The sequence below is a fragment of the Haliotis rufescens genome, unplaced genomic scaffold (genome assembly GCF_023055435.1).
Source record: "Haliotis rufescens isolate VD_foot unplaced genomic scaffold, xgHalRufe1.0.p SCAF_17, whole genome shotgun sequence".
Classification (NCBI taxonomy): Eukaryota; Metazoa; Mollusca; class Gastropoda; order Lepetellida; family Haliotidae; genus Haliotis; species Haliotis rufescens.
In genome coordinates this window covers 1,757,052-1,768,628 of record NW_025963857.1, presented here as the reverse complement: position 1 = coordinate 1,768,628, position 11,577 = coordinate 1,757,052, and the positions used below count along the sequence as shown (strand labels likewise).

The 11,577-nt window shown below is 37.5% G+C and overlaps 1 protein-coding gene across 4 annotated transcripts in view; it reads right to left on the bottom strand.

Annotated features, from left to right (window-relative positions):
• Positions 1–443: 443 nt before the first annotated feature.
• LOC124150278 (phagosome assembly factor 1-like) overlaps positions 444–11,577 on the bottom strand; it is a 62,245-nt gene continuing 51,111 nt past the window's right edge. For all 4 annotated transcript variants that reach the window (XM_046522285.2, XM_046522362.2, XM_046522437.2 and 1 more), the window contains one exon: positions 444–10,760. In XM_046522285.2, the coding sequence (XP_046378241.1) occupies positions 10,683–10,760 (78 nt within the window). In that variant the 3' untranslated portion in view covers positions 444–10,682. The remainder of the gene's footprint in view (positions 10,761–11,577) is intronic.

Genomic DNA, 11,577 nt, shown 5'->3' with positions numbered 1-11,577 from the left:
ACAGACTTCCAGGAAGGATCGAAAATGCTGCTGATTGGTGCTTAGGACCCAGTGAAATATCGGAAATGTTAGTGTAGTCAGCAATGTTCCAGCTGTACCACTGTGATGGATTCGGACAGTATTGAGAGTTGAGACCAAGTTTAGACCAGTTAAATTCAGGAAGATAAGTGGATTTCCTTTTGGACCATTTGGTAGATGGCAACTAGAATATCCTGTTAATAATAACGATGGCCTGCAAATGATGCACAAAGCATGATACACCACCAGGGAGCCATTGTACAAAGTGATCTTAGCAGAACTCCAAAACGTAGACTTACGACAGTCGTAGCGCTGAGGCTGTTTTGTACAACGGCACAAAGCATGACACACCATCTCATCAGTAAGCTCTTGCGATACAAGCATGGAGTATTCCATCAACAGTACATATTTGAAAAGACCAAGGCTGATATTAAAGCTTTGCTTTATTCCAATGATAAATGTTTATATACATACATGAGGGTGTAGAGGGGACATTAGATATGCAGCGGGTGTACTGGAAGGCAGACCGACAGACTGGCAACTGAGGTATTGGCAACATAAAATTTGAGATCATTGTGGAACAGTGGAACTAGAATGCATGCTCCAGCGGACAGCACAAACGGAAGGCAAGCACACAGACTGTTTTGACAAACTACCTCTTCCTGACATGGAGTTGAGCAAACACGAGCCATTGCCACTTATTATGAAGATACACTGTATCATAATATGTTTGCATACGGAAATAAATAAAAAATATTATTGAAATTACAACATATTTGAGTAGACACAGTAACTTGATGACTGCTTGGGCCTTTATCAAATAACTTGGCCTTTCTTGGAACATCATCTTCTACTGTTCAATCATCAACCTGAGAAACTGGTGTAGTAGAGGAGGCATTCCTGCTTCACATTGCAGCCACTGCTTCACATTGCAGTCAGGTCCTCTCAACAAAGCTGTCAAAACTGTAAGCTTACTTGTTACAGGAAATGTCTCCATGAACTACGAATGCTTTTAATATACCCTTCAAATAAAGCCTCAAGTCACAGAAGCAGCAATTTCCAAGTACTACAGAGTACACTACCATGTTTTGATGTTCACATGTTGATCCCTTGAGGCAAAGTCTTCATTATCTGATAAATGTGCCAAATCACAGAGGTGCCTATTCATATATACCGGTAACTTCATACAAAACATCATGCATGCTGCAAAAATTCATTAGGGTCAGAGTAACTTAATTACAAGAATTTCATCCAATGTTTGTTTCCAACTATAATATTTTTTCTTGAAAGTGACCCTGACATTCCAGGTCAAACCTTTCTGCAGTTACAGAAGGAAACGATAAAAAGTGTCTTCATAAAGTAAGATGGGGGTTTTGAAATCAGAAAAGCAGGAACAAAGTCTCATAATTAAGTATGGCCTTCTGTTTTTCTATCATATAGCACATATCCAATTTTTGCATCACATTATGTCCACTCATTAAATCTTTCTTCAGGAAATCAAAAACTAAATTCACATATGAGGAGGAGAATTTATGGATGTCAACTTCATTATAATGAGGAACACAACGTTTCGTAGTATATGCTTACTTCTTCAATCACCTAATAAGGAAGTTGACATCCATAAATTCTCCTCCATATGTGTATCACTTCTTAATGCCTTTCATAGACTTAAATTCACATAGTATGCCACCTTTTCAGACAGGTAGGTAAATTAATCAATCTCATAAATCTCTGATTTGATACCTCTACTGGTCAAGATTAGAAACAAGAGGGTGTACAAAATATCTACAATATAACGGTGAAAACTTTTATTACTTCCATTTGGAACAGCCTGTTTATGTTCATTTTTTTCACAAAAGGCTGCTCTGAATACTCTGCTCACTCATACAGAGAATGTAGAAGCCTAGATGCTGATTAGTTGAACTGGAGAGTTGTCAGATCACCATGCAGAGAGGTATCCTATCCAAGTAAAATGTCTGATTTCAATGAGAATAATTAATAACTATCCTAAATTTGATGATCATTTTCATGCCAATAACCTTATCTTAATGATGTCACTGCGCTATTATGATAAAATATGCGCATGTTCACTCAAATTATTTTTTTCTCTTTGTTACATACATGTACACAATTCTTCCATGCAAAACATTACAAGTGTTAAAGTTGCACTGTCTGCAAATAGTCCCTGACTAGGCTGGAATGGCTGTTCCATGTGCCCTGTTTGATGATACATATCCATTATTGGGGCAATAACTTGGCCCCAACAACCAAATCCTCCAGTTCCGGGCTTGTGTGATAGATGACTGTGATATAAACAGCAGCACCAACCTAAGAGGAATACATTACCTTTGACAAACTGAGTGTGTCTTTCCCCTGTGTTACACAGTTTAAAATAAACTAGAATATGTGTGACCATTGATTACCCAGGAAATTCTGGTTATGTCACATTAACCTGTAAACAGTCACACAGGTGAACTTACTTCCTATCCACAGTGAAGGAGGTACAATCTAGTAGTTGAAACATACATGATACAAAAAAAAACCTCATTATTGTCAAACAAAGCCAGATCAATTCCTGTTCTTGTTTTAAAATAGAACCCAAAAATATATAATGCTGTGTTTGATGAAAATGTTTTGCATTTTTATCAGACATATTTTCTTTCAGAAAATTTACCTCAATTCAACCTTGACAACATGTTATGTGTATTTTGCCATCAAGCTTTGGTATAATGACCAAAAAAACAAGAAATTACACTGGCCTGGACTTACATAGAAACAGATCTGCTAAACCTTGACAATTCAGTATACTAATCCATGCATGTCAGATTAAGATGTCTTTGGTAAGAAAGGGATACAGGTTATAATGACTTGATGACATTACACATTGTGATAAGAGAATGTGGTTACACGATGAAGACAGGACAAATAGAAGACTGAATGACCACGTTGACCATGAGAGTCATTACAAGTCCAGAGTAACTACTGTCAATGCCAGTTATGAACCATGTGACATCAACAGTGATCAGTATATGCAGGTAACAGTTTATCCTCTCCCATCGACATGACAATGAAAGGTGACTAATGTATTCATACAAAATAGTACAATTTGTTTTACCCCTTTTCATATACCTCCACCCTAAGACTAGAAGAGATAACATGGAAAAGAAACGCCCTAGGTGCCCAATATGCCAATTGCCTTGAAACCCTTGTATGTATAAGAGTGGTAGAATTGTAGTCATTGGTAATATGTAAGTTGAAAATGAAATTCTCCCAAGTGTTCTATGTAAAGTCAATGTAACAAAAATAATTTCCACTACTTCACTACAGTAAACTAGGGTTATAACAAACTCAAAGGAACTACTAATTTTAGTTCGTTATAACCGTAGTTTGTTATAAGTACATATACAGCATGACTACAGCAAGTAGTCGGGACCAAAAAGTAAGTTCGTTATATCCGTCAGTTCGTTATAAGCGTGTTCGTTATAACCGGAGTTTACTGTACTTCCGAAACAATTTCCCTCATTTTTGCAAATACATGTATGCTATTTAAAGAAAGTGAAAGAACCCCTGAATCTTTCATATTACTATAGGTTGTAATATGATAGAAAGAATCGGGGGTTCTTTAACTTGTATTTGCAAAATGAGGGAATTGTTTCAGGAATAATATCTTAGAAAGTATCTTTGGTTCACTGAACCTTAAAACAAACGACCCTCAGGAGAATTTATGTTTGCAAAATTGCTTTTGTGATATACTGTGTGAAGTGTAATGAGAGCTGACTATGAATATTTCACGGTCTGACAGCTGTACTTTAGATGTTCGTGTATGTCAGTGTTTGAAAACACAAATTCTCTTTCCACACAAAATCTTGGATATTAGAATTACAAATAATACCTGAACAGAAATGTTTTGTTTGTGTTTTAGAATCTAAATCATATTAACAAGGTATAGTATGAATAACTACATGTATATGAATTGAATATTCTTGTTCAGAGATATTTGTGGATGTTTAAGACACTCACAAAAATTGATTGTACTACAAGGGTATATGGAAAAACAGCTCTAACATTACAACAAACTGTTACCAGTATCATATCCCTGTTCAGGGCCCACAAGAACCACAGCTCCGCCCAAACTGTGAACATGCAACACTTTTCATATCGCCTCTGACTCATCATCACAAAATATAACTTTTTTGTACAAAGATTTCAGAAATCCACATGGTAAGAAAACAAATCATTGGCCATGAAAAGTAGAATTTCAATCACCTGAAGGCTGTAAGCCTACATGCACAATATAATGGTCAATCTAGTAGGAAATAATCTCATTGAAATGGCAATTTCAAAACACAATTTTTCAAAATCTTCCCAATAGTTCCTTTCATCACACTTGCATAGTTCCTTAGTCATTATATGCTCACTCTCTCTCTCTCTCCCTTGCTTTCTCTCTCTCTCTCCCTCGCTTTCTCTCTCTCTCTCTCTCTCTCTCCAGCCTACAACAGACTGCAAACATTATGTACATTAAAAACACATGCTATCCTATAACAAGTGAATACAGAAGTGATATCAAGAAATAAAGGGAAATCTGACTAAGGTTTTATGTGTTTCACTGTACAGACATTGCTCAGTGAAACTTTACACTTTAATTTCACATCATAGTCAAGACACAGGAAAATAAAGTTAATTTGACAATGCTTTCTTTCGTCAAGAACAGCTATTATTTGGCACAAGATGTACAAAATACGGGTTAAATATTTTTATTTCTAAATCTATACTTCAGAAATACAAAAAATATAACATTTAACTTTTAAAACTTTTGATAATACCGAGTAATCGTACATTTAACATATTTTTCATGCAATAAGTTTCAACGTCTGTCTTGATAAACATAAAACCTTAATAAGATCAAGCAGTGAAACATGTCCGATCACAAGAGAAAGATCTTAGCAAGAGAAAAGGCTCATGCAAAGTAACACAATCAAAAAGTTTTCATTAATCCTACATAACAGCTGAACAATAAAACTCACAGATATGCTTTGAAAAATTTGATAAGTTAAAATCAATTGTTCATATAAAATGTACCAAATTAATTATTTGTTCATTATCAAGTATCAGTACCACAAGGATAAAATTCAAACACAGCGAACATCCCTGCTACCTCTCGACAACTGCCAAACTCCCATCCATGAAACAATACACAACTGGAACCAGTTCCACAAAGTGATCTTAGCGCTGAGGTGATCGCAACTCCCATACTATAACCCAGACTTACGACAGTCGTAGCACTAAGATTTCTTTGAAGGACAGGCAATGAGAAAGAGACGTTCTATACAATGTTTGTTCTATGCAACTAAAAAACGTTAAGGACCCGATTCTTTCATATTACGACAGTTTATCTGTCATGAGTAGTATTAATAGGTGGGAAGCTGTGGGGATGGAAGTCTAGCAGTTTCATGAGTAACAGTATCATTGTATAGAAGACCACACTGCCTCACAACACGGCCTGTACAGACTGCTCATGGATTGTGCTTCCTGTATTTACAAAGACAAATGCACTGGAAAAAACATCCCATTGACATACATAATACAAGTTATTCATAAAAAACTCAGTTCCCTGTGTGATCAAGGACAATGTAGTGACGCTAGCTACAGTGTTATTTATGTAATACTTGTCCCAGACAGGGACGTAACGGGCGTACACTGTTCACAACGTACAGTAGTTCAGGGCATTCATAATGCTAATATGTACATACATACTACAGAAACTCATTTGTCAGGGAAATTCTACAACTGCAATACTTGAATCATTAACTTTGAATCAGAAAAATGGAATATCAATAACTCTGATTCCTACACTGAAGAGAAATCACATAAACACCACATTGTCTTACTGACACGCAAGACCTATTCTTTCAAAAATGTCAACTGTTTCTTAAAATGACACCTGATACAAGACTTGTTGTCAAGATACTTCACATTTCAACATGATACATAACCAGATACAACACATAGTATCATATACACTATAACAATTATACACCTGGAAAATGGGTACGCACCACTCCATTATATTCCTAAATCCTCAAGTTTCAGGATCTTCCTGAAGTCTCTACATTAGAGTTTGGTCTTTTGATACATTTCTGAAATACCACTGCTACCTGCTGAAAGATATGAGACAAAGCAGCAGAGGTGAAAGGGAGGCAATCACTGTTGTCCGTAGATTTTGTATTTCTGCTCTGAATGTCAATAGGAGCATGTCACTATGAAAACAAAAACGAATGTGTCATCAGAAAATTTATAAAGGTATTATTATAAATAATCAGTGCTCATCTCCAGGTGAATATTTGTGGTCAAGGACATTTAGATGGTTACAAACAGTCTGGCATGTTTCTCCATTTGAAATGCAAGTACAGAAGGCAATGTTTGTATAGCCCTCATCACAATGGTGTATCATGTCAGTATCATGATACAGATCTGTATCCTTCCCAGAAAGAAGGTAGCATACCCTGACAGACACAGCATCTGGAAGCTGCTGTAAGCCACTGTATATTCTAACTTACACTACACATCTCGATTATCTTGTGTTTTATACTTCCAATCTAGTATGATAAATGCATGGACCCACTCGCCATCCCAATTTGCTTGACTCCAATTCAAATGACAATACCAAAAATAGCCATCCAATTAAATTACACCGTTCTTTCGTGGCTAACACAATGGCAATATCACCCAAATTTGTCTCGACTTTTGTGTGTCATCATATACATGACTGGAACATCTTGTAGCATGCGGACTTCTCTGTGTTATACCAGTCTTGTGATCATGATAAAGGAGCTGGTGATGGCACTTCCAAACAGAAGCAGTGCTGGCAAGTGGGTCCAGGGTGTACTTCATAAAGGAATGGGAGAAATGACACACTGGATAAATCAGGGCTGACACGACTGGTTCCACCTTACACTCATCACAATCATCTCTAAAAATATACACCTTTGTATCACATTTCTGTATTAAGTGCAAACCCCGAGGCAAGCTCAACTTTAGTATCTCACAAAGTAATATTTCCTGTTTAAAATGACCACATCAGTTCTCCATACAGCTTCTCTGTATCAATTCAAAACATTTTCCTTACATACAACATCCTGTATACAACTACAGATAGCATATTTTGTTGACCGTGTTTTGTAAGTAGACACAGAGAGATCCTAATAGTTCTGCTGCCACCATGTTTGTCCCACCGTATTTCCTTACCATTATTATACCCCAAATTATTTTTATCTTAATTACTGCTGTTCATACTCAAACACAGCTTACCTTACAAAAATAGTGATTCAGGAAAAATTGTGGCAAGATTTAAGTCACTTCTCTTTGAAATGAACAGCATACTTCTGTGTTACCAAAATATATGTGAAACTTATTTGATATTTATTAAAACAAAAATCTCCCATCTGACTAATTTACAAATCAAAGGGATAAGTGCAACAATCATGGAAACTAAAGCTCTACTACCCATCATACAGAGTAATCTCAGCAATACTTCCTTCCACTAACTTATGACATTCAGATTCCCGACTTGATTATGCCAATGACCTCAGTTTATTGTTTGCAATACTTACAGGCTTTCCCTGTGTTAAACATTCAAATATACAGTTAGTTTGTACACAACTGTTAACACATATGTACAGACACATAGGACAACATACAAGTATATTCAAGCACTACCCTCGTCCCAATTACCACAGCTTACTGTTGTCAGCTTGGGTTACCTGAACATTCTATATCTTTCTTTCAATAAATAACAGCATTTTCACTTTTCAGCCTCATTTACACTGATTATCTAGAATTTCAACTCAATTCCATTCAACACAATAAAGCAACGAGAGCAGTATCTTTTTCATCAAAGTGTCAAAATTTTTCCCTCGAAGAAGCCAAAATAATTCTGAAGCATGGAACTCATTCACACTTGGGCTATTGCTACAGTAGGAATCATCCAAGACTTGGGGTTTGTGGAAGGGGTCAGGGTTGAACTACTTATTTTCATAACACTCATCTCATCTATTTCTATTTTTTATATACTCATTAATCTTCTGTTCAAACGTTAGCATAGCACTTGTATGACTGAATTTATCACATCAACACTGACAATTCCATATAAAAAGGCAACTATCATATAAAATAGAGATTAAAACTATAACCAGACACAAAATTTTTAAAACACACGGACACACATCTTTTTCTCCTATCCCACTAAAATGATTAACTGCATCTAAAAGAACAGCCAGACACATGGGTTAAAATCGGGGGTGAACCGTAGCCTGAAAGTCTGAGAGCCCAACCTAAATAAGAGATATTCATTGGGCTGGTGTCAATTCTTTTTCCCAAGAATGCTTCTCTAAATGCTATCACTATTTGGTTGTACATGTACTAACAGTTCTGTAAAGTTCAACCCCTTAAAAGTGCCATATGCTTGGAGCATGGTTAAAAATGACCATTTTCATAAAACATTGATATCATTTATGTATCAAGAAAATTAGGTTGTGAAAAAGAACACATTCAAAATGGGGAAAACTATCAACTGATAACACACAGATAACAATTAATTATCATTTGGTAAAGGGATAATCTGCCAGAAAAACAGCATTAGCTTCGCAGAGACATAACGGCTGCTGTGCATCATCAATGGGATACTGAAACTCCAACTCATCACCAACTCAGTCAGTTCTTCAAAGAATTCAATCCAAGAACAAACCTGCATCAAACAGCAAACTCAACAGGTCACTCCCAACAATATGAAAGCACACCAACCATCTAAAAAACTCCCTTGTTATGTCAGTTTCCATCACATCTTGTACATCAATTCCCACTCGATGTGAAAGGCCATCAATGTACAATATCATTCTGCAGACCGCAGACTCTCTGTCTTGGGGTCCATCTGTCCAAACAATCTCAGTTACTTCGACTCATGATGCGATATTTTGAAACAAACTGGTCTTGGCATGGCCACAAGGCCTTACGATAACACTGAATGTCCATGGTTGTAGGACTGAGATAACTGTCACTAGACTGCATCAAGCTTGCTGGTACCCCGTCAAAGTAACAATCCTCTCATCACTTGTCATCATCCAACTTGCTATTCCAATGCTGATAGCATAGCCATGAAGGTGAACAGTCTGTTTAGTACTATACTCATCAATACCACCCCCTGTGATGTCTCAAGACACTGTAGATAATAATCACAGTCTTGCCAAAATGTCTTCATTCACATTTGCTGTACAAGTTCAAACATCCCACTGGCTGTTTAACTGGGAATTGCGTAGAATGTTCAATACCACTTCTATAATTGTCTGGCTTCTGAACACTCCATCCATGTTTTTTTCTCCTCCAGCACAGCTTCCAAACAATTTTTTTTCCACATGCATCTTGTTTCGTCTGCTTGCTGTAAGAGTTCTAGCATCACAGTGATCAAACCTGCTACATTTTGTCCAATCAGGTCAATATCTCCCATGACTTCTTGACACTGACATCAAGTTCAGGTCTAGACTGCTACACTTCACAACTTGACTACAACAGTCATTAAACTAAGTTAAACTAAGTGTCACATCTTGATTGATATACCTCCCTACATGGAGGGGCCAGGACTGTCTCTACTATACCAGACATGGAACATCAATCCTGTGGGTGTCCTTTGTTCAAGCTATCAACTCTGCTAGACACTGACCAATACAGGCATCTGTGATACATATTTTATGCTCTGATATTCTGCCAATGCTCAGTGGATATTATCAGATAAAATACGTAAGATTTGATGAAAGAATAGAGTTTGTAGGGTAGTTGCACTTGAAGACAGAAAGGATGGAATAAGGATGAAAGTCTGGCTGATCTAGCAATTACACCATTACTGATGATAATATATCAGGAACTTGGTTGATGAAAATTTCACAAACATGACTAGAAGTCAGAACAGATCGATTGATGTCTTGTGTCAGTGGTGTTTGGTTACATTTTCAATATCTGTGCGTCACTGAAAGACTCAATGCCCAGAATGAATTAATAATTGCCATGCCACAAAAGAAGTGACTGATTAAAGTCCCGTGGAAATGAGGTTGGGTGACAACAGAGCAAGGAAGGCTTCCTATTACAGGCACATGGAGTGTCAGAGCTCCCCTACCTACACTGTGGTAGCAACATCACCAACAGTGTCAGCAATGTAAGAAGCGTAGACATAAATACATTCATCAAATCATATACCAGTATATAGATCCATATGCTTCCTCTACTTGACGAGGCAAACATTCATCATCATCACAAACTCTGGAATGGGAAACCCATTGTTGGTAATTATTGTCAAGTTTCATACATAACTTGGATATTGTACAGAAGGGAACAACTTCCTTGAGAATTGGGAAACATACTAAGATGTAATATAACATGTCCATGGGTACTAAGATGACACTTCCCATGATCCTGTAATCTCAAAAGATAAATGACATGCAAGAGTTATGTCCCCTGCCAGGTCAGAGGTCACATTTGTTGCACCCTCCTTGGCTTCCTGACATGGCAAGGTGTGGCGACACAGGTGTCACTTGGTGTCCACTATGACAGAACCGTTGCTGGTATGTGTTGGGTTCGGAGTCTGGTCCACAAGCATCTGGATGTACGTCGTGGTGCCATCAAGAGGCAGACAATGTCTCCCGGGCTGCTGAGGGTTTATACAAGGTGAGAGAGGCTATATGCTGGTTCTGCATCACCTGTGGAGGAATCGTTACCACATGTTTACCAGTCAATTTCATGTCCTCATGAACTACGAGGATTAAATGACCCTGAGAACTGTAGCTAGTGTATGAATGGTTTATTTTTGACTATCGGAAACTGTATAAGTAAACTTGTCACAGACAGAATGATCCACATTCAAACTTAACACTTGCTCTGTGTTTCATTTGTGTGCTGTTGTCACATTACGATCTTCTCATGTTAGTTAGGGATGGGATCAGTCCAAATTTATTACCCGGGTACCCGACGCCCTATTACCCGACCCTACCAGTTACCCACTGTAGGTCTCAAGAGATAGGTACAAAATGTCTTATTGGGAATTGTTTTACTGGAACCCTGGCAAAAAGTATTGAGATAAATGTATAAAACAATCAGATGATGCATACACCAAACTTGACTGAAACTTTATCTTTACTCAAACATATAAAAGTCAGGAAAGAGTGCAGAGTCAGAAAGAAAGGCAAACTGTAGTGTAACCATGGAGCTTGATTATTGTCATTAAACAATATATCGCATGACCATCTGACCATGTACCCAAGTTACCTGTCCCAGCCCTAGTTTCAACCCCGAAAAGGGCCGGTCAGGTAGTCTAGTGGTTAAAGTGTTCGCTCGTCACGCCGACGACCCGGGTTCGATTCCCGACATTGGTACAATGTGTGATGCCCATTTCTGGTGTCCCCTGCCGTGATATCGCTGGAATATTGCTAAAAGCGGCGTAAAAACCATACTCACTCACTCACTCAACCCCCAAAAAGTAATAGCATCCATTTATCAAAATCATGCTGCTTTTTTTAT